The following is a 26,308-nucleotide window of genomic DNA, read 5'->3' on the forward strand; positions in this document are numbered from 1 at the left end:
CATGATGGGCTTCACAGTGGGAAAGGGTAAGTGGGACACGGGGGCAGGGAAGGAGGGGTGACTGAGTCCAGGGAGGGGATGGCTCTGGATGAGCGGGCTCCCTGCAGGGCAGGGAACTTGGAGTGAGCCAACACGGCCATTTCTCCTGTCTTCCACTTCCCCAGCTCTTGTTGCTGAAGTCCGGACCTGCCACCTCTGCCTCTTAGAAGATCCTACTATAGGATGTGTTTTAGGCTCAGAGAAGTGCACGATCAGCAGCTCATCCCCATGCATGGGGATCAGCATCTTTCATAGTGAGTCAAGTCCCAGGAAGGGGCTACTGGTAGGGCAGCCCATGGCTTGGTCTCCTCTTGTAGATGAAGGCTGCTTGGGGCCTGAGGTCTAAGGAGATGGAGGATCCTGGAGGGGGAGGGGTCTGGGCTTCTGTGGAACCAGTTAAGCTAATTTTTCTGGCGCCTTCTGATGGAGTCTGGGATAGGAATTGGGTCTGGGTGAGGGATCGCAGAGTCTGGGAAAGGGGTGCCAGGTTTGGGGACTATGGGAGGCAGCAGTGGTTGTTAGCTGTCCCCTCTCTTCCAGATGCCAAGGTTCGCTTCTTAATCCGGGGCTGTGGACAGCACAAGTCTTACCGGTGCCAAGAAAAACACCCCACCTACCTCCCAGAGTACTGGTACTACGCCCAGTGCTGCCAGTATGATTACTGCAACTCCTGGTACAGCCCCCGGCTCCAGAGCTCCCTCCCTGAGGCCCCTGAGGGGTCCCTGGCCCTGCCCCTGTCTGAGTCCCAGATCCAGTGGTTCTGCCAAGCCCTGAACCTCTCACTGCCCCTACCCAGCTTCCATGCTGAGAAGGAGGCTTCTGAAGGCCTGGACCCCCTGGCTGTCCTGCCCCTGAATCTGAGTTTGTCCATTGCTGACCTGCGCCGCATATACTGTTTCCTCAACAATTCAGGACTTTTGGTTCTTCCCTGGGCTAGGCTGTGACGTCTTACCCTTCCCAGATTTCACTCTGGTCCAGCGTCTCTCCCCTGACACCCCAGCATCATGTACTGCCCTCTCAGAACACTCACACTTTCTGGTCTGTGAGTTCTCAGTCTTCCTTTCCTTTGTACTTCCATCGTCTATATGGTTTTGGTTTAGTTTCCTCCCCAAAAAGCAGTTGGCACTGCACCCAGTGCCCTTCGTCCACCTAGAAAATAATCTCAAATGTGAATTCTGCCTAGGCTGACCTGGGAAAGGCACAGTGGTTTCCTCATCCCTTTCCTATCATCTGAGTGGGATCATCCCCCCCACCCCCCATCTTCCTGATCCCCTCTCAAGCTGGCTATTTCCACCCCTACACCTGTCTCTAAAACCTTGTGCCAGACTGACCTTGCATCAAGAAGGGTGAGAGGCGGACTTTGTGCAGATTTCCTGACTGGGCACTCTGGTGTTCCTACCTCACTGTCTCCACCACCCTCACTCCCGCCTGGTCTCCTGCTTCCTTCTCTCATCTCTTGTCCCCATCTTTGACTTCCACAGCCCCACTTCACGTCCCTGAGTCCTGACACCCACTTGCACAGAATCCCAGGGAGAGGAGAGGATCTGTCCTCTGCTCCACATTCTCCAGTTTCCCTCCAGAATAAACAAACTGGGTTAAGTCTGTGTCACATTGTTTATGGGGTCAGGCTCCGGTGTGGGCAGGTGTAAACAGGTTAAAGAAAGTTAACTGGGTGTGGGGTTCAAACAGGGTTGCAGAGCCCTGCCCACTCCACTTGGCCTCTGTGGTTCCTCATGGCCTGCCGCAAAGAGCCCACATCCATCCCACCCTCTGCTCAGCTAGAGATCAAAGTATGAGGATTGTGACTCCTGCCAGCCTTAAACATACCCTACAAAACCTAGAAAGTTAGACCCGGGTGATGTCGTTTTTCCACATAAGAAAGGAGGAAATACTCAACCATGAAAACTCAAGAGCAAACCAGAGGGCCCAGGTCTGCATCTCAGTTACCTGGAGCTGAGGCACCTGCGTTCCTGCCTATTCTCAGTTCTTTTCAGGATCCTGGGAGCCAGGACCCCCTCTGTGAGGGCCTAGATGGAGGGGGTGGGAGAGTACAGAGAGCACACAGGTGGGGCTGCAGTGGTAGGGTCTTTCATTTTGAAAAACCGCAAGCATGCAGAAAGCAACCTTCCCCATACATTCAATAAACACTGGACACACTGCTCTGAGCCAGGCCCAGTATTAAGCAGCAAGACTTGCACGTGAGTACAGCCAGGTGTCCGCCCTTCTGACTCTCACAACCCAGCGCTGGGATTATGAAACCTTTTTCTGAGAAGTGGTGCAGCTCTGTGGCTGGGAGGCCCAATCCCAGCTCCTCTGAGAAGTGGTGCAGCTCTGTGGCTGGGAGGCCCAATCCCAGCTCCTCTGCCGCTTAAGTAAGTTGGTCTCTGTGCCGAATTTTGGTCACCTGTCAAGTAGGGATAGTGCCTCAGGATTGAGCGAATGTGTGTCAACGTGTGCACAGAGATAGAAGTTAATGGACTCAAAAATAGACACGCCTTAGAGGCAAACATACACACAGATTTTGGTCTATTTAGTTTTAAACATTTTTGGCCATACAGATGTTTGCGCACCAAAAGGTGGGTTTTTGTAAACTACACACCTGTGTTACCACTCCCTGAGTTAGCATAAAGGCCTTTATCAGCACCCAAAGCTGCCTTCATGCACCCTCCTAGACCCTCCTAAAATTCAGGGGTAGCCACTGTCCTGAATTTTGTCTGTGTGCTTGATAGAAACGACATCACACAGCATACACTCTTCCTACACAACATTTTTCATGTATGTTAGTAGATTTTTGTGGCCCCTTTAATGGCTTGTGCTCTGGTGGGAGAAACCATTTGTTTCTAGGTCAGGAAGCAGTTGGAGGTACAAAGAGAGGTACAAGCCACTGTGTCCCTCTCTTGCCGCCCCACTTTACCCCATGACCTCTGACTTCAGCATAAGTCAAGGGCCCAGGTTTACACAGCTCCAGCAAGTCAAACTGGAAGACAGCCTCAGAGGATGAGAAACCCGAGGCCGGAAACTGAGGAGTAACTTAACCATGGTCCTTGAAAAGGGAAGTTGAGCCTGGGATCAGAGAGGCCACTAGGCCTTGCATCTCTTCACAGAGCTCCTTCCCCACCCTCTCCTCCCTGGGACTGGTTCTCTTACAGCTCCACTTCTACCAACACACCCCCATGAACCTCCCTACCAGTCCCCATCCAGCTCTGGGTCTGACAGCACTTCTGAGGATGCCCACTACCCTTCTGGTCTTCAACATAGGAGGACTTGCAGTTCCTCTTCACCTCTTTGTGCTGAGAGCTGAATCAGAGACAGTGGGGCAGGGCAGGAGCAGAGCTCCGCAGAGCTGGGAGCCACTTACCTGCCCCTGACGGGGCACTCAGGCAGTACCACCTCCCTCAGCCTCCACATCCACCAGAAGAGAGAGACAAATCAAACAGTTTGCACACCTATTTATTTTGGAGGAACAGCTGGGGACTTTGGACAAGAGAGGACCATGGTGGGAAAAGAAGCAAAGCAGGGCAAAGGGGCATCCTTGAGGTGGGAACAGACAGGAGGAAAGATGTCAGACTGAGGCCTTGAAGGAAAACTCCAGAGAATTCTGGAGAGGGAGCCTAGGGAAGGGGCAGAGTGGGAATAGGGGTGTTGAGGGGCGTCAGCCAAGAGACAGATAGGACTGGGGTCCAGTAGCTGCTGCTGAGGGCGGCAGGGAGGGCTGGTGGGTGGGGCCGGATATCGTTCTGGCTGCCCCCAGGTGGAAAGCAGGAGGATGGCTGGAAATTGGCAGGTTTTTACTCCAGAGGTCTCTATGGAAGTTCTAAGGACCATATTTTATTCTGTTCTGAGGGTTATTGCAGAAATTCCGGAAGCAGCATCGAGAGAATATCTAGAAGCCCAGCACTGGAGGAGTGTGGGTGTACGAGCGATCACTCATCTGCTCCTTGCTGCGGCAGTCACTCACCACGATCTCCGAACCACTGTCTGGGGAAGGACGGCAGCAATCAGCCACACAGAGTTCCCAGGTAAAGCCCCGAACCCTCCCATCCCCTCACCCCACATGGACTTACCATCACTGCCCCCACACCCTGCCCTGGACCCCCAAAATGCAACAATTCCTGGAACTGGACAGGCCAGCGAGTGCCAGGGAGTCACCAGCCATGAACTCTGTGGAAGTTTCCCAGGGAAGGTTAGTGGGAAAGAGCCATTCGAGATACAGTGACAGCTGGAATGGGGCGAATTGGGACTTGTGGAGCAAAGTGAGGAGAACCAGCACTTCAGGCGGGACCATGTAAGAAAAAGTTGGGAGATGTATTGGAGGTCAGATTGCAGACAGGAGGTGTTTGTCGTTTATTTTATGGATCAAAAGTAAGAGAAGAGGAAAAAAAAAAAGTAAGAGAAGATGAGGGACTTCCCCGGTGGCACAGTGGTTAAGAATCCGCCTGCCAATGCAGGGGACATGGGTTCGATCCCTGGTCCAGGAAGATTCCACATGCCGTGGAGCAACTAAGCCCGTGCGCTGCGCCACAACTGCTGAGCCTGCGCTCTGGAGCCCACAGGCCACAACTATTGAAGCCGGAGCACCCTAGAGCCCGTGCTCCGCAACAAGAGAAGCCACTGCAACGAGAAGCCCGCGCACCGCAACAAAGAATAGCCCCCGCTCGCAGCAACTGGAGAAAGCCCTCGCGCAGCAACAAAGACCCAACGCAGCCGAAAATAAATAAATAAAATATAAATAAATTTATATTAAAAAAAGTAGAAGAGGATATCTCTGCTGCTATTGTATATATGAGAGAGGGGAAATCTTTGTGCCCATGTACGGGGATGTTCACTGCTGCCCTGCTTGACAGAGTGAAAACTTAGAAGCAACCTAAAGGTCCATCAGTAGGGGGATGGATAAATCAACTCTGACATGCCCATGCCGTGGAATACCATGCAGCAGGACAGGAAGCTGGTTACAAACTGATACGGAAACATCCCCCATAACTGTTAAGTTTGAAAAACAAGTGCAGAACAGTGCTTACAGTAGTATGGTACTGTTTGTGGAGGAAAAAAAGAGGTGAAAAGGAGTAAACAGCATATTTGTATAGGGTGGGATGTGCACAAAAGGTCACAGAAAGGATAATAAAGGCAATTTAAAAAATGGTTTTATCTTATTCATGCCTGAGAGCTGGGTGAATTGGGCCAGGAGTGGGAGGGAGACTTTTCTTGAATACTCTGATATGGAACCACATCTGTGCATCAGCTGTTTCAAAAAGTATAATGAAAGGATTTGAATGAAGGCAGATTTGTACAGCAATCGTCAAGAGCACCATCTCTGGAACCACCACAAACTGTGGCTCAGCCTCTAGGAGGCTTATGCAAGGTACTGACCTCTCTGCACCTCTGTTTCCACGTCTGTAAAATGGGGATAACAATGCCTACCTTGGAGGGTTGTAAGTGCTTACAACAGTGCCGGGTACAGAGTCTGTGTTATGTGTTTATTATTTATTATTGAAAAAGGTGAGGGATCAGGTGGAAGAGCAGGCTTGAGGAACTGGGAATGTAGTCAATTTCCAGCAAGTTGAAAATGAGGTGGAGATATCCAGAGGGCAATTTGACATTACAGTTTGGCCTAACATTCAGTTTTAGGAGGATGCAGTATGTGCCTGCTGGGTGAAGCCAAGCAAGCAGATAAAATCCTCTGGGAGAGTAAAGAGGAAGAGAGCTAAGGACCAAACTTTGGGGAACGTGAACTGTTAAGGGTCAAGACTTAGTGAAGACCCAGTTAAAGGCAAGACTCAGTGAAGGAGACTGGAAAGAAGCAGTGGAAGATGTAGGAGAAGAGTGGTGCTGGCAGGAACTACTGCTGACAGATGGGGAGAAGGCAGCTTGAAGAAAGGCCAGTAGATTTGGTGATCTCCAGGGTCCCCTACAAGGCTGGGTGCTATGAGGAGGGTTAGCCGAGAAGGGGAGAGGAGTAGAAGTGGAGATGGGGAGTGGCTCTAAAGGAAAGGAAAGAGGGAGAGTGGTGGAACAGTGTCTCAGAGTTGTGGGAACCAGGATTAGGGTGCAGCTTAGAAGGCTGGTAGAGACTCAGTTCGGGAATGGGCTGGGCCCACGACGAAAGGGAGAAGGCAGCTTACTGCTCTTTATGAGCAGAGTCATGAAGCTGCTGCCCTTTGGGGCGAGGCAGATGTCAGATCCCAGAAGGCATCCCACCTCCTTGGTCTCCAAGAGGCATCGATAGCAGCTTAGGTATTTGTTTAAATGAATCTGATGAAGGGGTTCTTGATCATAACGTTCAAACTCACCTAGAATACAGAGAAGCACTGACCCCAAACCCACCTAATTCCCAGACTGGCCAATCCCACTGTTCCCTCCTACCTCCCCATCTCAGAAAACCATGAAATCACCAATTCTTTAATGAACCATCTGGCTTAATCTAACATCAGAAGCTTTCGTTCTCATTAAAAATCTCCATCCTCTGCTCTTTTACCTCCTGAAATGAGGAACTCATTCATTCATTCATTTATTCATATATTTGAGGGGCTAACGTGCCCAGCACTCTACAAGCCTCTAACTTTTAAAGGTTAGGCCAAGGCAGCCCATTCCAACTTTTGGCAGCCCTGTTAGGACAGTTCTTCCTTTGTGACTTGGTTTCACTGTCCTCACCCAACCCCCAGACTCTTTTGAATATGCTTTCTTAATCTATAATGTTCAGAAGTGAAAACATCAGGGTGCATCATCACAGGACAGGAAGAATCTCAGCTTTGTGTAGGCAGGAGACATCAAGCAGCCCAAGGCCACATTCTTTGTTTGGTGGTTCTCTCACTGAACAGACTCATATTGAACTTTGTCCACCAAAGCCCTCCCCAACTGCATTCATATTCATCTCCCTCCTCCTCTGATCCCAGGCCCAGAGCACGTGTTAATGAGTCCCCAGACCCAGCAGAGCACTTGGTGTAAGGCAGATGCTTAGCAAACACTTTGGATCTTGTTTCTGTGTCGATGGTGCTTTGCAGCCAAGTGAGGTTATCAGGCTGGATTCAGCCTTGTTCTACGCCGTGGATCCTGAGGCTGTCATCTGGCATGTTCTCCCAACCCTCCCTATTCTGTATTGTCCTCAGATTCTAAGAGGTTCCCTTTAGTATCTCCATTCAGGTCACTGCTGTTGAGTGAGATAGCGCTGGGGTAATCACCAGAAATCTCCCTCAGAGTGAACATCAGTACATTATCAGTCCCCAGGCATTATCCCCCCAAGCCCACCCATCCCATCTTTCTTCCTGCCTGGGTTTACCTGAATCTCCTTGGCAGATGTACCCAGACATCTATCCAGGGTTTCCCTATCCAGCAGGATAGGAGACCCTTCTGATCCCTTAGAGCCACTTACCAAACGCCAAGCTCATCAGGACCAGCATTGTTAAGAGGACCATGTACAGGGCTTGGGGGGGGGGCCCGGATTCCGGCTACCTGCAGGGCCCGCCATAACACGCATGACTGCCCACCAGCCTCCAGTTTGGCCTTATATTGGTGGAAGAGAAGGTGGCGAAGACGAAGGGGAGAGGCAACATCCTTTGGGGGTGGAAATCAGTGCCTGAACAGCCAGAGGGACAGAGTGTCCTCACCCACGGCCATTCTGGGGTCTAACATACTGGCTTGGGGACAAGGACCCAGCAACAGGGGAATGAGAGGGGAAACTTCTTTCATATTAATTCAACAGACATTCATTAAATCACTGCATCAGGTGTTGGGGATACAATATTGCACAAAGTCACTACCCTCACAGAGTGCACCATCTAGTACGGGAGACAAGTCAACGGACAATGAAGGGGGAGGGGCGGGGAGCGCGGACAGAGTGCTTCCGGGGAGAACTTGGGCAATGGAAACTACTGACCCAAGGGGTTTCATTAGAGCAGTAACAAGATCAATTTATGTTTGTAAAAGATTTCTGAGGCCAGAAAACCACTTAGGAAGCTATTCCTGAGCCCAGTCACAAGATGGCGGCCTGGTCTAGCAGAAGAGAGGGAAGCCGCGAAGTGAATGAATCTGAGCTGCATTTAGAAGAAAGATTGGACAGATTTGGACTTAGACTGAATGTGAGGTGAGGGAAGGGGGATAGGCTTGCAAAAGGGGGTAATTGTGACACCATTTTTCAAGATGAGAAAGACGTGTCAGAAATCCAAAAGCGAGGACAACCTGAGTCGCTAATGGCCGTACTCAGCCCAGTGCCCCCTGTGGGTTCCGGGAAGTCAGAGCCTTTCCCTACGCCCGACTTTTCCGGCCCCGCCTCAGCTCAGCTGCAGGTCGGTGGATCTGATCTCCGGCGCCCACAGGCTCCGGCGCTGTGCGCTCGCTCTCCGCGCCTGGCTGCACCTCAGAGATTTTGGGAAGACGCGAAGGCGGCCCCCAGCCCAAGCTCAGCTCTTGGCCGGGCGGCTGGGGAGGGCGCGCCCGGCGTCGGGACCCAGGCATCCGGCCCTGTCAGACGCCCGAGGGTTCCCTGCTGTGGTCCCAACACTATCCAAGAATCATCCGATCTTGGGGTGTTGATGCGGAAGATGGGAAGAAACTGACGGAGACACGCCAAGAAAGGCGGACGCGAAAGAAGAAATACGAGAGAAAAACACACGCCACTGCGCGCACCCCAAGAGCCTTGGGATGATAAAAATAAGAGAATTATTTTAGAGAAAACTCAAGAGTAATGGAGAACTGGGGAGGAGCACCTGGGACCGATATAAATGTTGGTTGAATGAGGGACAAAGTGATAGACGAAAACAATTAGACAGCGGGGGCTGCTTTTGAAGCAAAGTGGGCAAAGGAGAAGCAGAAGGGAATTTCACAGCGCCCTTTGACTCCCTCTCTCGAATATAAGCGCAACGAAAAGTCCAAGGGCGTTATGCGTGGCTGAGGCTGGCCTCCCTTAAGGGGTCGCCCTGAGAGGTCCGGGAGGACTTGCGGTGGAGCTACGGCAATCAGGGGCCCAGGGCGTAGCAAGTGCTAACAGGCGGGTAGTTATTTCGGAGCTGGGCTGGGCCTTCTTCAGAGAGGGCGTGGCCTTAGGGTCATTAATCCCGCCCTTGTTTCGTTTCGCTCCTCCCCTGTCCACGAGGCAGGGCGCGGCTTCTGTGCCCGCAGAGCCGCCAGAGTTCGTTGTCATGGTGACGGGCTCCTTGGAGGCTTTCCTGGGGTGAACAGGCGGGGCTTTGCAACAGTCGTCACGGTGAACACAGCGGCTGGAGAAATCCACGCTGAGGGCCCCTCCCCCCGGACAAGGGATACCTGAGGGTAAGCAGCCAAATTACCAAACAAAGCAGGTCGGGCCTTAGGACAGAACGCTGCAGTTAGAGGAAGAATCGGGGTGAACGAGGGGCGGAGCTATGGATGATTGGGCCGGGCGAAAGCCAGGTTCTGTTAGGGGAGTGGCCGCGACAGAGCGGTCTGGAGAGGAACTACGGAGGGGATCTTTAATCAGAATAGAAATGAATGAAAAAGTGAATGACTGGGCTCCTGAGGGAGCTGGGAAGGGTTGGTGATTGGATGGATGGATGGATGGATAGGGACCTGGCTATCCCCGACGCCTGGGCCCCCCACTCTCTGGAGCCTGTCACCCTCGGGGCCCTCATTCACTTGTGACAGTGCGAGAAACACATGCCCCTCCCGGGGACATGGAGCAAACCCTCAACCCAGACACTCAGTTCAGAGCCGAGTCCAGCACCTCACACTGGGAGCAGCGCAGGGTGGCGCCTGGGCCAATGAGACACGGTAAGATAAGGGGTGGCCCAGCCCGGGGCCCACATCTTCTTCCCAGGTTTCCTGTCCAGTTGCTAGCTCTCCTTTTTCCCAGCCTCCATCCCCTCTCCCAGTTTGCCTAGCAACTCTGGGATGCCTGGGTGTCCAGGCCTCACCTGGTGCCCACTACAGCAAGAGTCAGAGCCTCAGCAGATGTGGTGTCTGCATCTCAGCTGGTCTTCTCCCGAGACTGCTAGAACCCTGATAAATAGGGTGAGGAGTGGATATGGGGAGCTGGTCCCACCCCGGGGGCGGGGGGTGAGCCTTATCAGATAGGGAGTAATCTGAGGGGGTAGACTGAGACTCCTTGGTGGCGTGGGGCAGAATTCAAATTTTGAGCCTCACTTCTCCCCACCCCCTTCAGGTATCCATGCGCCCCTCATGGCATCCACTGTTCTCTATAGTATGTGCAGGAAGAAGGGGGAGGGAGACGTGGTTGTAGAGGCAGGTCAACAGAGTCCCTGATGGCCATGGCCAGGAAGAGGGAGTCCTTTGTGTCTAGGGTGTGAGATGTGGGGCACCCCGTGTTTGCATTTAAGGAGGTTCCCTTAGCTGAACAAAGACTTGGTTTCCAGGGGGCTAACTGTCCTGATGGCTCTGGAAGGCAAGGTTCAGAATCATGCAGCTGGTCCCACAGCTTCACGCTCCATACTTCCCACCCTGTTTGCTCCCTAGGGCAGAACAGAGGAGAGGGGTGCCAGTAACAGCTCTCCGGTATTTGCTAAAGGTGGAACATTCTGGAGCTGTGGCCACCTCTTCTCTTCTAACCCCAAATAGGAGGCATCATGTCAACTGACAAGTCTCAGATCACTCCTTTCAGTGGAGACTCAGTATATCTCCCTTTAAGGAGCTGCTGAGCTGGTTAGGGCAGACAGCCTCTGCCCCAGGGATTGCAGGGGAGCTTTGTGCTTTGAGGTTGGAGGAGACACTGAAATTAACCAGAGGCTGTATCCAGGACCTCAGAATATGGTCCACCTTAAGTATCTTGTTCAAAATGGTGGACCCAGGGTGGTAAACCTAGGGGTATTTCATCTGGAAAAGAGGTTTCCAAGGGAAGAAGGTGGCCAGGGTACAAACTGATGGGTGGGAAAGGGACTCATTCTGTTCTGTGAGGTCCAAGGATTGGAAACAGAATGGAAGTTATAGGGAACCAATTTCCTCAAGTTCAAACTAAGAATATTCTAACAGCTGTCCAGAAAGGCAAAGTATGGCTCTGGGAAGACCCGAGTCCTTGGCACCTGCTCCTTGGTCCCTGGCAGGCCCTGTGTTTGTTGAATTGCAAAGAGGCTGTGAAGAGAGAGACCTGACATGGTGAGGACGGTGTGCAGGGTTTGCTGCATAAGACATGGGGAGCAGGCCGTTCCTCACTCCCCACGGAAAGAGCAAGAGCTAAGCAAGGAAAACTGGAAGGACTGATGGTGAGACCATGCAGGCTGGACCTGGAAATCTGTAGAATTGCTGAGTAGGTGAAAATCAGGAGCTAGAAAGTACTTTGTAAACAACAAAGCCCATGAGTTGTGAGCAACAGGAGGCAACCCTGGTCTACTGGGCTGGTTGTGTGCAGGAAGGCCTGGGCAGGCACCAGGGAGGCTGCACAGTGGTGGCAGTACCAGGCATGGCAGGGAAGGGTGAGGACTGGGGACCCATTGCACAAGGATAGCTCGTGCTATTGCCTGAGGCGACAGCAGAGATGGGGAGGGTTAAACTGGCTGTCTGGAGTTGGGGTTTCTCAAAGCCCAGCCCTTTGGAGCTTCGACTCTCCCCACTCCCAACCCTGGCTTCCTGGACACCTGGGAAGTCACAAAATTAGCCAGCCAGTAGAAAAAATATTTTTATTAATTATTAGGAATAATCCATTCATTTAATGCAGGGAGTGTGTTGGGGAAGGTTAGGTACTGCCGGATGGATGAGGGGAAACGTGCAAGAGGAACAGTGAGAAGGGGGATGGTCCCCCCGCTTGCCACAAACTATAAACAGCAAAATAAACACAGAGGATAACAAGTAATAGGGTCCTTCCTCGTGTCTCCTCCCATCCGTTCTTCCAGAATGGGTCCCAGTGTGGTCCCTAGAGGTGCCAGGGCATCTGGAAGTTCTGGGCCGGGAGTGGGGTACAGTGTGTGGCTTCGAAGTTGTGCAGATGCTTCTGAGCCTGAGGGGAGAGGGTGGGACAGGTGGGGTGCAGAACACAGACACCCTCCGAACCCACTACCCACTCTACAAAAGCTGCTCCTTCCAATGCTTACAGGGTACCCCTGTCCCCAAGCCCCACACGTGCCCCCTGGCCATTCAGGCACCCTCTTCCTGCTTCCCACCCCTTAGCTCACCAGAAACAAAGCCAGCTGCCGCCTTCCTTCTGGACTCATGTCCTCCCCTGCAGAGAGGAGGTGCTCAAACACGGGCCACGCACCTGGATATTCACCCCCTTCCTGGGCTCTTCCCAACCCCTCCTCCTGCCCCAGGACTCCTTACCCACGCTCCAGGGGAATTCAGGCCCGTGTTCTGCCTGGTAGGAGTGGAGGACGGACAGGCACCAGTCCTCCTCCACCTCCCATCGGCTGTAAATCGAGGCTGGTCATGGAGAGAGAGGAGTGCCCATCAGCAACCTGGTTTTGCCAGGCCCCCAACCAAAGCCCTCACCAGATCCCCTTTCACCTTCCTCCAGCTGTGAGGAGGCCTCCAGCCACTGCCTCACCGCTTGAAGACCCTCCTCCGCCATCACACGGGGATACCTATGGAGGGAGTGCCGGGACAAGAGGTCAGGACCCAGTTCTCTTCACTCGTCATCCCCAAGCCTTCTCCCCTGTCTCCCCGCGCTGGTGTCAGTACACACACATATGTGCGTATGTGCGTACACAAACCCTGGCTCTCACCGATGCTGCAGGAGCTTCAGCAGGAGGTCATTGCCTCGGTTAGACATGATGTCCTCAGGAACCCTGGGGGTGAGAAGAATGTACACTGGAGGGGCTGGAGGTTGGGGAGGAAGGTTCTGGATACCTGGTTTTCTGGTGGGCAGAGGGAGGAGGGGCAACTCCCTGGCTGTCTCTGGGATCCAGGAGGGCAGAAGTTCCCAGGCACTCACGTGGTAGTGATGATCTCATCCTTGGTTCTGCGGATCAGCAGCACAGGGCCCTGGTACCTTCAGAGGACAGCACAGTGGGGAGGGAGAGCTCAGAGGGGGAGATAGGTGACAACTGGCCACCCCACCCCTGCACTGGCTGCATTCTTACCCCTGCTACAGCAGGGCCCCCTGGGCTAGCCCGGTGAGAGTCAGAATACTTAAGAATGGGCATGGCTCAAAGTCAGGCCTTGCTGGGAGGTCCCTGCTGGGCCAGGCATGAACCGACTGGTTGCCAGATCATGAGAAGGTCCAGGGTCCCAGGGAAGCTGGGAGGGGTTGGGCCTGCTGTGGTGGTGGCAGGGCCACTCAGGAAATGTGGGGCAGTGGCTTGTACTTGTACTTTGGTACTAATTTCAGCATTTGAACACCCAGTAGCATCTCTACAGGGGGTGAGGTGGGGGAAGGGTGATATACGCTAGACATTGGCCTGCCCTCACCTGCACAGCTGCTCTGCGTTGTTTAGATTGAGATGCTGCCTCACAGTCCTGGTCACCAGGCCCCCTAAAGTGAGAGAAATGTGAAAGGACAGCAGAGACAAAGCCCCTGCTCAACACCAAGGTCCCCACTGTTCATGGAGATAGAAAACTGAGGTCCCCAGACAGGGGAGTCCTCCTGCTTCTCAACAATGGGGTGACCTACTCCCCACCCACAGAAAGGGGAACCATCTCCAGTTAGAACATCTCCCAGTTCCAGCCCACCTCTTTCCTGAAGGGCAAGCCTGGGAGCTGCACTCACTCCAGCTGTCTGGCATGACCTTCAAGGCCAAGGGCACCAGGTCATCAAAGGAGGCATCCAGGATCACGGCACTAATGTCTGGGTAGGACATGGCTGCCCATGTAGCTGGTACCAGGACAGGGAAAAAGGGTGAGGACCAAGGGCAGGCCCACCACCCCTACCCTTGTCCCACGGGTCCTATAGGCTGACCCCATCCTGCCTACTAAGTGAGCCCGAGGTCTCTCCTTAACCCCTCACTTCACTCAGCCAGGGCTCTGCCTGGAGAGGATGGAGAGAGAACAATGAAATGCACTGAAGACAATACCAGAGGAGACATTTACTCCCTGATGTCACCACCCCAGGACCCCAGTCCACTTCTTTTAATAATTGGGCACAAGGGTGGAAGGAAATGTGAAGTGTACGCGAAAAAGGAGAGTTTCTTCCAGACGCACTCAGAGATCCCACCCCCGTCCCACCTCTCCTCCTTGAAGCCTCCACCCCACTCCTGGGCCACCAGTGCATTTCCCCACCTCTCCTGGGGGGACACAGAGATGGTTTGAATGTGCCTACAGTAGGGGGGGTAGGAGGGAGGCTGGTACCAGTGAAACCGCCGATGGACCAGGCATAGATGATGATGTCCTGGGGCTGGAAGCCCAGGCGGTGGATGGCAAACTGGACCACCACATCCATGGCGTTGGCCTCGTTCTGTGGGAACGGCACCCCCTGCAGGAAGAAGGGCAAAGGCAGGAATGGGTCAGCACAAAAGGCCACTTGCCCATCGCCCCCCAACCTCCCAGCAGGGACCCTTCCTGCAGCTACACTGCAACAGCTAGGCTGCAACAGACAGCGAAGATGGAGCTGCAGCTCTGAACAGACAATTCAGAGCGCTGCTCTAATGGAAGAATAAACGCCTGTCAGTGGCATTAAAAAAAAAAAAAAAGAATAGGGCAGTGGGAGGGGCTGTTCTCTCTAGAAACCAGTCGTTTACAGCAAGATCCACTGCCTCCCCTCCTGCCAAGCCCCCAGTGTGAGAGGAAGAGGCTTGCAGCTCCCTGCCCTTGGTGCCCAGGTCACAGGTGAGTGGGAGGCCCTACAGAAACATATAACCCCTTTCCCTAACGCCAGTGGCTGACCAGAGGGAGACAGACCATAACTCAGAAAAAGAAGGGATTTCCGAGAAGGTCTCACCGTGCTTCCAGCAAAGCCGGGATGATTCCAGCCCAGGACTGAATATCCAGCTGTAACACAGGGGGAAGAAGGGCTGGGACCTCATGGCCCACACCCCCCACCACTGTCTGCCCCCAGCTCTGGGGGAAGGAGCAGAAGGACACTGGAGTTTTAAACACCCAACTCAGAGGCAAAGAACTCCAAGCCTTCCCAGAATGGGAAGATAACAAAAAGGTTCTGAGGCAGCAGAAGGGGGAGAGATGTGATTGTTGGGTCCGGGGAACAGAACAAAGAGCATAATAAGGTTAGGGACACAGCCCTAGGGGAAGGATCCAAGGTTAGCAAAGCAAGTGGGGAGTAGACTTTTCCCCAAAGGCAGGGGTCTCAAACCTCACCCAGAGAAAGCGGTTAGGCCCTGGGAGGTCATATCCATGTGGGAAGGTGGGGACATTCCATTCCAAGGGGCAGAGATAAGAGGGCCTACCTTCCAGAGGTGTGGAGATGCAGCCCACTTCATAGAAGCCCGCGTTCCCCTCACAGCAGATCACCTATAGGGGAAGCAGGAAGGAGCCAAGTTGGGACCAAAAATCCCACTAGCGGCAGGGAGGGCAGCCTGTGGGAGCTTTGTAGGAAAGAGGAAAGGGCACGTTTCCTGTTCTCTCCAAGGAGAACAGAAACTTCTCATTTTACAAGTCCGTAAAGTGAGAGGCAAAGTGGATGCAAATGCTTAGCAAACTGGGCCCTCAGAGGAAGAGGAATGATCCAACTTGAAATGCTCAACCCCCCAGCACAGTGTCCATTCTTCCTTGGAAGACTACCAGGTGGCCATCTCTCAGGAATGGGATTATGGATTTTTTTTTCCTTTCTAGTTTTGGGTTCCATTTTTTCTGTGACTGTTTCTTTCATGTGGTATGCCAATCGCTTTCCCTCTCCCTCTCGGGCTCCAGAATTATGGTCAGATAAACTCTATTGGTGCCCCAAGCCAAAGCTCAGGGATGGTGGGGCTTGGGTAGACCGTCAGAGCATCTGGGCAGCGATGGGACTAGAACCCAGCACCCAGCGCTGCTGGCTTAGTGCTCTTTCCAGGGCTGCTTCATGGGTGCAGGAGATTTTAGAGCCAGGCTGTCTGGGCTCAAATCCCAGCTCTCCCACTCACTAACTGTGTGATCTGGAAAAGCTATTCTGTGCCTCTGTTTCATCATCTGTAAAATGGGCTAATATAAATGGTACCTATCTTACAGGGCTGTTGTGAGGCTCAAACATATGCCCTGCATGTGGTAAGTGCCAAGTGGTGACTATTACGATGATGACTTTTTGGTCCTTGCATGTCAACTCCTTCATCTATTTCCCTATCACAGGGATTTCCTACATCAAGAGGTCTTTAGGGTGGAGCTGGGAGATGGGATTATCCCCACTGTGCTTCCTTAGGGCTGCTGTAGAACTGAGATCTCTAGAACCTCCACTGCCCTCCCCACACTCTACCTTTGGGCTCCCTGTGCCCTCTCACCAGCTTCTGTCCCTGGGGCTCAGCTCTCCCTCGCCGGTCCACAAACATGGTGTCAATCTCATTGCCGTCGCAGGCCTGCAGCTTTGCCCGGCGCCCGTTACACTGAGTGGGGGAGATGCAATGGCCAAGTTGGAGGGGCAGGAGGCCACATTCCTGGGTGGGGGAAGAAGGGCTGTGGGGGGGTGGTCACGGGCAGGGGAGCCTTACCTCTTCCACCAGCCGGGCCTGCCCCTGTAGCAGCACAGGCATGAGGGCCTTCTGGAGCAGGTACACAGAGCCCGGATACAGCATCCGGCGCCCCAGGGTGTGTGCCACCAGATAGCTGTGGGGAACACGGGGTTAATGAACCCCCAACACAGTGGAGCCCAGGGACCATCCCAACCCAAGCACTCAGAGACTCTGGGGCCGGCTTCACCTTTGACCTTCACAGCTTCGTTTGCCTCTTTCAGGACTTAACGAAACAATATATGCACCAATTTTTCAAACTTTTGTTTGTTTGATTTTTGGCTGTGCCACGTGGCTTGCGGGATCTTAGTTCCCCGACCAGGGATTGAACCCATGCCCTCGGCAGTGAAAGTGTGGAGTCCTAACCACGGGACCGCCAGGGAAGTCCCTCCCTTTTCAAACTTTTTTTTAGTGCAACCTTTTTTTTTTTTTTTTTTTTTGTGCTGTACGCGGGCCTCTCACTGTTGTGGCCTCTCCCGTTGCGGAGCACAGGCTCCGGACACGCAGACTCAGCGGCCACGGCTCACGGGCCCAGCTGCTCCGTGGCATGTGGGATCTTCCCAGACCAGGGCACGAACCCGTGTCCCCTGCATTGGCAGGCAGACTCTCAACCACTGTGCCACCAGGGAAGCCCTACTGCAACCTTTTTAAAATACTTTATATTGTGGCCTAGTACACATATATGCACATATTAACATTGAAAGTTTTATGAGATAATACTTTCTGTATACCGATATAAGTAAAAGCAAACTAATTAACAATTATGATTCTGTTAATGTATTTATTTAGGTCCCCAAATAAATAATACTGTTCATTGCGATATGCCCGGTATCTGCCATGTAGTAGTAGGTGCCAAGGGCCTCGCAAAGAGTACTCTGGGGCTTAATAAATATTTCTTGCACAAATATACTAATCTAGACACAAAAGATGCAGTAGGGGGCTTCCCTGGTGGCGCAGTGGTTAAGAATCCACCTGCCAATGCAGGGGACATGGGTTCGAGCCCTGGTCTGGGAAGATCCCACATGCTGTGGAGCAACTAAGCCCATGCGCCATAACTACTGAGCCTGCGCTCTAGAGCCCGCGAGCCACAACTACTGAAGCCCATGTGCCTAGAGCCCGTGCTCTGCAACAAGAGAAGCCACCTCAATGAGCAGCCCGCGCACCACAACGAAGAGTAGCCCCCGTTCTCCGCAACTAGAGAAAGCCCGCGTGCAGCAACGAAGACCCAACGCAGCCAAAAATCAATAAATCAATAAATAAATCGAAAAAAGAGATGTGATAGGTGCTGTTCCTGAAAAAGATGGTTAACCACTTCCAGTTAATCCCGAAGTAGGATTTGTCTCCAGAACAACATTGTACAACCCCGTCCAGCATCCCCCCTCAAAACCTCAGACTTGGCTCGCCCCTCTGATCAATCAGCACACAGTCAACAACTGACCACTAAGTCCATCCACTTCCTTGGTATCCTCCAACCTGCCTCCTAGCCCCCAGCAACAGAAAACTCCCACACTGGCCGCGCCGCTGTGGTCACTGTTGTCGCTTCAGACATCACCAGCACCCACAACCACGATTTCCTTAGGTTCTACCTCATGCTCTCAGGCACCCAGGCAAGGTGGAAGCCCTTCAGAATATGTTAAATCTCACCAACTCTATGAGGCAGGTTGTTCATGGATGCAGAAGTTGGAGCTGCCTCAAAGTGGAAAAACCAAGGAGCAGCGGGACCAGGATAGGGCCGCAGCTGCCACCAGACCGTGCTGCAGCTAAGGCTGTGTGTCCCCGCCCCACCCATAACCTCACCCTTCCCTCTCAGCCTCACTGAAAGAGATGTTGTGTCAGACAGAACTGTGTTAATATCCCAGCTCTTCATGCACCACCTGTGAGACTATGGATCTCTCTGAACCTCTTTTTTTCACACACAGATGTGGATAAAAACTAAATACTTTGCTACAAATAATACAATGTACATGGCACTAAGCCCAATAAATGACAGTCATCTAACAGTGGAGCGCCCTGTCCTGGAGCCTCTGCACCCTATGTTCCCTCCACCCCAGCTGGCCTCTCTTCCCTGCTGCTTCGCACCTGGTGATCTGACAAGGCAGCTTCTTGACTCGGTTGAGGAAGGTGTCTGCAGTCCCCCGGTGCAGGGGCTCTGGGCGGAGCAGGGCCACACCCCAGCGGGAAGGCCCCCCCCGGGACTCCTTCCTGAGGAATGGAAAGATGCAGGGTAGGATGGGGTCAGGAGCAGCAAGCTGCACGTCTGAGGTCCGTAGGATGGTGGGGTGCAGGAATGAGGAGATGGGGCTGGATGGCAGGCCCTAGACCCCAAGAAGGGGTGGAGGTGGGGGACAGAGCAGGCATGGAGTGAAAGAACCGGGGCCTCACCGGCTGCTGGGCTCTTCCCAGTGGAAGTCGACTGGCCAGCTCCCGAAGTCAAAGTTGTACTTGGCGAGCTGCCTCTGTGGTGGGCGGAGAGAGATGGGGGAGGGGATGAAAAGGGGAGTCGTGGGGATGCCCGCCTACCCACCCTCAACACTCCCACCATCCAGGGGACCGGCCCCCACCCATCATGAGGAGACAAGCAGAGGTCAACACTCTCCGGTCTGCAGATGGAAAGTTCTGCCGGGGGCCAGAAAAGTCAGGCTAGAGAGGATGCCCTATCAGGTATCAACTCTGGCCTGTTTGCCCGCATCCAGAAGAGGAACCTAACACTCTTCGCTTTTCTAAACTCTAAGACTGACTCACCCCCAGAAGGGGGCGCTGGAGGTGCTGGAGCTTCTGAGGGAGGAGGTGGGGAGCCTGTTGGCTGGTCACGCTCCCTTCCCCACCTAGGTTCTTTACACGATTCTATCTTGAAGGATCAAAATGTCTGGTGAGAGGGAAGGAGGGAAGTCACACCCACGGTAGCCCCTTTGCACCTGGCCCACCACTTGAATCAAGGCCTCTCTGACTGTTCCATCCTCACAGGCACCTCCTTTCCCTCGACTCCTGCAGCCACGGGCTGCTGATGCCACCCAGACCATCTGTGCCTTCGGTTACCCCACTGAGTCAGTCCACATGCTTTTTTTTTTTTTGCGGTACACGAGCCCCTCACTGCTGTGGCCTCTCCCGTTGCGGAGCACAGTCTCCGGACGCGCAGGCTCAGCGGCCATGGCTCACGGGCCCAGCCGCTCCGCGGCATGTGGGATCTTCCCGGACCAGGGCACGGACCCGCATCCCCTGCTTCGGCAGGCGGACTCTCAACCACCGCGCCACCACGGAAGCCCAGTCCACATGCTTTTTGAGGGCAGTGAGAGCTGTGTCTTCCACTCTGCTGTATTTCTTCCCCCGCCCCCAGAGCTCCCAGCACTTTGAGAATAGTTTATTTTCTGTCACAGACATTTTTTTTTTGACATTTACAAAAATAACTGGACTAAGAAAGAGCAATAGAAAAATTCTACAAAAATGTAAATGGAAAAACAAAACAAAATGAAGGGAAGCAACTTTTAGGCAAGCTTTGTTCGGACCTGGACCCAAACACAGGCTTAGTCACTTCCTTGCTCTGTGACTCTGCTTGGGTCTTGTAACCTCTTTTTGCCTCTGTTTCCTCAGACATATAAATAAGGGTAATAATGCCACCTCATGCCATTGCTGTGAGGATTAGAAAGGGTGTATGCAAAATGCGTCAGACAGCAGCATGGTGGAACATCTTTACACAGTTCCATAAGTGGTGGTGTGGAGCAAACAGCAATACGATGATGGTGGTCAGAGCTGTTTGATCCCAGAAACCCCTGGGTAACAGGAAAGAGCTTTATAGGGCCCCAAAGCCCCTTCTCAAAGATAATCACACTCCAGCACTGGCTGGGCTGGCACAACGCCAAGGACACTCTGCCCTCGCTTTTCTCCCTCCTGGCACCACACTGTGCTCTTGGGCACAAGGGTGGACATACCTGCCTGTCTTGTCTCATCCCTGAACAAAACTAGCACAGTGTTCAATGCACACGGCAAAAATAAACAAACATTTACAGAATGAGCTGTTGTGATAGAGAGGAAACCTCCTTCTAAGAAACACTGTGAATGTTTCCACATCTAGGCAATTCTTGCAGATGGAGGGTGGAGGATTATTCTAGTGGAATATTCCACCAGAAGTGGTAGGGAGGAAAAATTCCTCAGGCGGACAGTTCCCTTGTGGAGGGGAGAAGGGATCCAGCAATGTGCAAGCAAACGCCCAGTGTGGCGGGTGGCAAAACACATCTCCCTGCTCAGGCAGAAGCTGGGCCGGTGCTCTGCGGAGGCAGTTGAGGGTCTCACCTTGTTTTCTGCAGACCGGTTCCTGTGTGTTGCCTCCAAGATGGTGATGAACTGCCGGTACTGGGGGTTGGTCCAGCGGCCGATGCCTGGTGGAGAGAGGATAGGAAACTGTATTAGGAAAACTGGGAAGCAAGACGAGTAAGTTTCAGGAAGAGAATCCGAGATGGGCAAGAAGTGAGAGGAAAAGGAACAGAGGGCCCTGGATCTGGGGAAATAGGAGACCTGAGCCGACGCCCCTCCTCCATATCCAGTGGCCGGCAAGGGCATTCTTCCCCTCCCTAACTTCTCCAGTTTGTTTCTTCCTAGACTATAGACCTTCCACCCTCCAGAATGTTCATTCTTCCCAGTCTTAAAACACTGTCACGTGCCCTCTTCACTCTTGCTAACACTGGGTTTCTCTCCTTTTCCCTCCTCCCTTCTCCAATGCCACCTTTCCATCTCTTTTCTGCATATTCTAACTCCCTGCATCTGGCTTCACAGCTCTTGCTCTTGCCCCATAATTACTTCCTCACTCACTGCATCCGAGTCCCCTCCCTGTCCTCTTTCTCTTTCTCTCTCTCTTTTTTTTTTTTTTTAGTAAATTTATTTGTTTATTTTTTGCTGAGTTGGGTCTTCCTTGCTGCGCGTGGGCTTTCTCTAGCTGCGGCGAGCGGGGGCTGCTCTTTGTTGCGGTGCGCGGGCTTCTCATTGTGGTGGCTTCTCTTGCTGCGGAGCACGGGCTCTAGGCGGGCAGGCTTCAGCAGTTGTGGCACGCGGGCTCAGTAGCTGTGGCGCATGGGCTTAGTTGCTCTGCGGCATGTGGGATCTTCCCGGACCAGGGCTCAAACCCGTGTCCCCTGCCTTGGCAGGCGGATTCTTAACCACTGCGCCACCAGGGAAGTCCCCCCATTCTCTTTTAACTGTGCCACTCAGCACTCTTCCCGTCCGTCAAGATCCCTTTCTCCTGTTTCCTGGGTCCATCTTTGCCTCCTTCCAATTCCTGGGCTGCTCCTCCCCTGCCTCCCTTCTCCTTCTCTCTCTGAATCGAAAGTCATTCTCAACACTGAGCTCTTTTCTCTCTTTGCTTGGCCCCTCAGCGATCGCATCTGCTCTCCCTTCACTGCTGAGGAATCTCAAGCCCTGACTTCTCTGCTCCCACTGACCCGACATGGGAGTGTCATGCGCCAGGCACTGTTCCGACATGGGAGTGACAGCAGGAAACGAGACACACAGGTCCCAGCCCTCAAAGAGCTGGCATTTTGGTTGGGGATGGGGTGGGGCTGGAGAAAGACAATAAATAAGTAAACAAGAAAATTTCAGAGGGATAAGGGCTATAAAGAAAATAAAACCAGAATGAACTAGAACGCTATGTATCATCAAGGGTAGAGCCCCCAAACAATACTGAGAATGAAACAAGCTGCACAGTGATTTGGGTAGAGTGATGTCATGTGTGCTAAAAATGTAAAATGCACCCCACCAAAATGCTCTATTTTGTCTATACTTATCATATTGCACAGATTCTAAGATTCATATATTTTTTTTCACATTTGAAAACTGAAATCGGTATGCATTTACAACTCATAGCAGCTTTGATGTGATGGAATGAGGTCTATATTTTGTAAAAATATAAAAATATGGACTAGGGAAAAAAAAACACACCAGATGACAATGGTTATTTCTGGGGAAAGAGAAACATGGGGCTGAGGAAGATTCCAATGGCAACGCCAACCCTGTAATGCTTTAGTATTTTATTGACAAAAGGTATTTGAAGCAGTAGCACAAAACATAAGCATTTTAGTTCTTTCTGATATTTTGTTTTACGGACTTTTCTGTATTTAATTTCTCCCCCAAATTAAAAATAAATAAAATGTAAAATTAAGACAAAACTGAGGAGTGGGAGTGACTTTCAGATAGGGTGGTCAGGGAGGGCCTCTCGGAGCAGGGAGCCCAGCGCCATGGGCAGAAGGTCCTCACCCCGGACTGGACCCAACGGCAGCCGTCCAGCTCCTGACCCCACCACTCCCTTCTTAGGCATCCCCCTCACCTGGTTTTCATCAAGTGCACCCGCCAGAGGGCACTGATTTGGTTTGTCTCTTCATTTTTTAAATTGTGAGATAATAACATATGTACATAAAACATACATTCAGTTTAAAGAATACAAACATTCATGTGCCGATCACCCAGGTCAAGAAAGAGCACAAAGCCACCTCCTACCAGGAGTCCTCCCCAGCCTGTTCCCTCCCCCTCCCAGGTTATCACTCTCCTGACTTTCAAGATAACCAAGACTTGTGTTTTTCTTTAGTGTTTTGCCACTTATATATGCATCCCTTTTGAACTTTATGTAAATGGAAACATACTGCATAAATTATTTGGTGTTCAGCTTCTTTCATTCAACATTATATCTGTGGGGGACTTCCCTGGTGGCGCAGTAGTTAAGAATCCACCTGCCAATGCAGGGGACACAGGTTCAAGCCCTGGTCCGGGAAGATCCCACATGCCGCGGAGCAACTAAGCCCGTGCGCCACAACTACTGAGCCTGCATGCCGCTGCAACTACTGAAGCCCGCATGCCTAGAGCCCATGCTCCGCAACAAGAGAAGCCAGCGCAATGAGAAGCCTGCGCACCGCAATGAAGAGTAGCCCCGGCTCTCTGCAACTAGAGAAAGCCCGCGCGCAGCAACGAAGACCCAACGCAGCCAAAGAAAACCCAAAAACATTATATCTGTGAGATTCATCTGTGTAGCTGGGTGTAACTCTGGCTTGTTCATCTGCCTTGCTCTCTGGTGTTCTGTTGTAGGACTATAACCTCTAATGTATTTATCCATCCTGCTATTAGGGGCCATGGAGTCCACTTAAGGATTAACACAAACATACACATGGATATATGTGGAACTGTTGTAGGGTATATGCATCTTTTCTAGATAATAGCAAACCTTTCTGCTAATTATCTGTTCATATTTACAACTCAACCCCTTTAAGGAAGAGATCATGTCTCGGCCATTAATTACTTCCCTTCAGGGCCCAGCACCGAACTATATTTGCAAAGGTACTTAATGAGTATTTACTCAGTGATGGATAGATCCAAACCGGTCTCCCTCTCCACCTACCTCGGAGGCAGGCCACTCCTGCCAGCAGTAGAAGCAGTGTCCCAGCATAGTGAGAAAATGGCACCACTTTGGACAAACTCAAGTAACCTGGTGGGGGAGAGGGATTATATGAGAAGCTTTCCCCACTGCCCCTCAGCTCCTCTTCGCAGTTCAGCCCCAACCTCCCCCCCAACACCCTCTTTTGGGGACAGCCACACCCTCAGAGGAAGAAGATACCTGATGGAAGAGGGAAGCCAAGCCATCCACATCACAGGTCCCCTTTCCTCATTAGGGGACTGGCTCAGCTGCCAATGACCTGCCCGTTTCCTGTCCCACCACCTTTGAAACCACACTGACCTTTCCTGTATAAGTAGAAGAAGGCGAAGGGAGAGGAGTAGTAAGAGATGGACCAGAAGACTGAAGCCTGTAGCAGAGAGACAGGGACAAGCAATCAATACACACACACACACACACACACACACACACACACACACACACACACACACACTGGTCTGCCATTTCCAGGCCTTGGCTCTGAGCAAAGTGGATAACCTGAGGGATATCATATCAAGTACCTATTCTGTGCATGACACCATGCACACAGTAGGTGCTCAATTATTTGTTGAAGGCAGTGTGTCAGAGCATAACAGAGGCTTGGAAAACTAGGTACAGCTTCTAGTTTCTTCCCCTAATCATCTCCGGACATAATTTCATCACATTTAAAGGCCAGTCTCTCTTTCTACTCAAGTTAATCAAGCCTTTTCAATCAGCCCTGCTCAGGACAGCCCCTGGCCTGGTCCCCAAGAGATGCACAAATGTCACCATCGGAACCTTGCCAGAGAGAACAGCTGTCTCTGCAGCCAAAGAGGCTAGATGCCAGGGAGGACAGGTCACTGGGGACTGCAGGACTCCGCACCTGCGGATGGTCCCAAGAGTAAACGCAGCTTCCTCATGGCTCAGGCTGCCCCAGAGAAAGCAGTGCACATGCCAAAGGAGAGTACCAAGTATGTGCGCTTGAGAGCTATCTGTGTGTGTGTGTGTGTGTGTGTGTGTGTTGGAGATGTCTGCTGCAGAGCCCAGAGCATCCCCCACCCCCAGGGGCACTGCCCTGTCCTAGTCTGGGGAGAAGAAAGTTCAGGAGGGCAGCTGGGTCTGAAAAGATGCAACAGTCCCAGATTCCAGGGCAGACATACCAGTGCCAGGATGCTGTCGGCATGCTTCTCGAGGGCACGGGGCTGATAGTACGTATCCTGCCAAAACAGATGGCCGAATTAAGGATGCTGCTCATTGACAAGTCCTCCACCTTCCCTTTTAGAAGCCCTGATGTGTGTCCTCTGGTTCTAGCCCCCAGAGTCATCTCTCCTAGGACATCTCTGGCTCTGTAGGAAGCCCCTTTTCCCCACCCTGACTCAGAAGCTGATTTCCTACTCCAGACCCTGAGAACAAACACAGGGCACTGGACTTGGAAGCAAAAGTGAAAGCAGCATTGGACGACTTTTGCTCTTTTTCACAACCCAGTTTCAAATGGGTTGTGTGCCTATGGGGACAGAGGTAGAGAAGGAAAGACATCATGACAACTTTAAGAGGGAAAGAAGAGCATTGGAAATGAGAGTAGGCTGATTGAGGAAGAGAATGTGGCTGGCGGTGGGCAGTTTGTAGAGGGCAATGAACATAATCTGAGACCACCGATAAAAAGAGAACATTCAGGGACACAGCCTACCACCACCCAGGTTTTCATAAACGCAATGATCCTGGGGTCTCCAAGGTAGGCTGCGGGTGGGGTGGGGGAGAGCGGACGTATGATATGTTGAAGAAGTCATTTTGAAATTCAAGGCCAGGGAAGATAAACGGAACCGGGTGAGGCACTGAGTAAGAGGAAATCGAGAGTTTGATGGCAAAATCATCCAGCTCCTGAATCCGCGCAGGGTCTCTTCCAGGACTTAAGAGTCAATTGGGACCGGCATGAAGCACGACGGGCAGGGTTGAGGGGTCGCGAGAGGAAAAAAGCAAGGAGTGGCAGTCGGAATGAGAAAGCACTGGACAACAGCGATACAGCAGGCGGCCAGTCCACAGGCGTGACTTTAACCCAGGAAGCACAAAGAGAGCAGACTTTGCGGACAACTAGCTTGACAAGCAGGCTCCCCCGATTTCCAATAATGGGCGCTTCTGGGGAGCAAAGGCCGCAAAGGGGTTTGGGCCATACTATGTTTTTAACCAGGGGAGAGCTCGACTCACCCAGGAGCTGGAAGGGGGGTTAGTGACTGAAGTTGGAGTCCCAGGGACGCTGGACGGGGCCCTTTCAGAGTCCCTTTCCCGGTAGATCTTGTAGAGCCGGGGGCCTACGACGCAGCTCAGCAGCTTCGCCATGGCCCCGGGCCGGGGCGCTGCTCTTTCAGCAGCAGGTCCCCCTGCTGGCCCCGCC

At 52.5% G+C, this 26,308-nt stretch overlaps 3 protein-coding genes across 3 annotated transcripts; 1 reads left to right on the top strand and 2 right to left on the bottom strand.

Annotated features, from left to right (window-relative positions):
* Positions 1-11,957, top strand: LY6G5B (lymphocyte antigen 6 family member G5B). The gene is made up of 2 exons (XM_089918577.1): positions 1-293; positions 580-11,957. Exons 1-2 carry the CDS (start codon positions 89-91, stop codon positions 981-983), a joined length of 609 nt encoding a protein of 202 aa, XP_089774703.1. The 5' UTR covers positions 1-88; the 3' UTR covers positions 984-11,957.
* Positions 3,827-9,532, bottom strand: LY6G5C (lymphocyte antigen 6 family member G5C). The gene is given in 4 exon segments (XM_022566188.3): positions 3,827-4,017; positions 6,159-6,326; positions 7,406-7,465; positions 7,468-9,532. Coding segments are annotated over 4 exon segments (435 nt in total). The 5' UTR covers positions 7,511-9,532; the 3' UTR covers positions 3,827-3,853.
* On the bottom strand, positions 11,623-26,308 carry ABHD16A (abhydrolase domain containing 16A, phospholipase). The gene is made up of 20 exons (XM_022566185.3): positions 26,122-26,308; positions 25,080-25,136; positions 24,244-24,310; positions 23,908-23,994; positions 20,823-20,908; positions 18,918-18,991; positions 18,615-18,737; positions 16,518-16,632; positions 16,311-16,412; positions 15,288-15,351; positions 14,825-14,874; positions 14,236-14,359; positions 13,658-13,762; positions 13,360-13,423; positions 12,884-12,940; positions 12,675-12,737; positions 12,457-12,533; positions 12,274-12,372; positions 12,129-12,175; positions 11,623-11,953 (listed from the first exon to the last, which is right to left on the bottom strand). The coding sequence occupies exons 1-20, from the start codon at positions 26,251-26,253 to the stop codon at positions 11,870-11,872; spliced, it is 1,677 nt and encodes a 558-aa protein (XP_022421893.1). The 5' UTR covers positions 26,254-26,308; the 3' UTR covers positions 11,623-11,869.

This window comes from Delphinapterus leucas, chromosome 10, assembly GCF_059928025.1.
Source record: "Delphinapterus leucas isolate spDelLeu-1000000601 "Yukka" chromosome 10, BTC_Dleu_Yukka2, whole genome shotgun sequence".
NCBI lineage: Eukaryota > Metazoa > Chordata > Mammalia > Artiodactyla > Monodontidae > Delphinapterus > Delphinapterus leucas.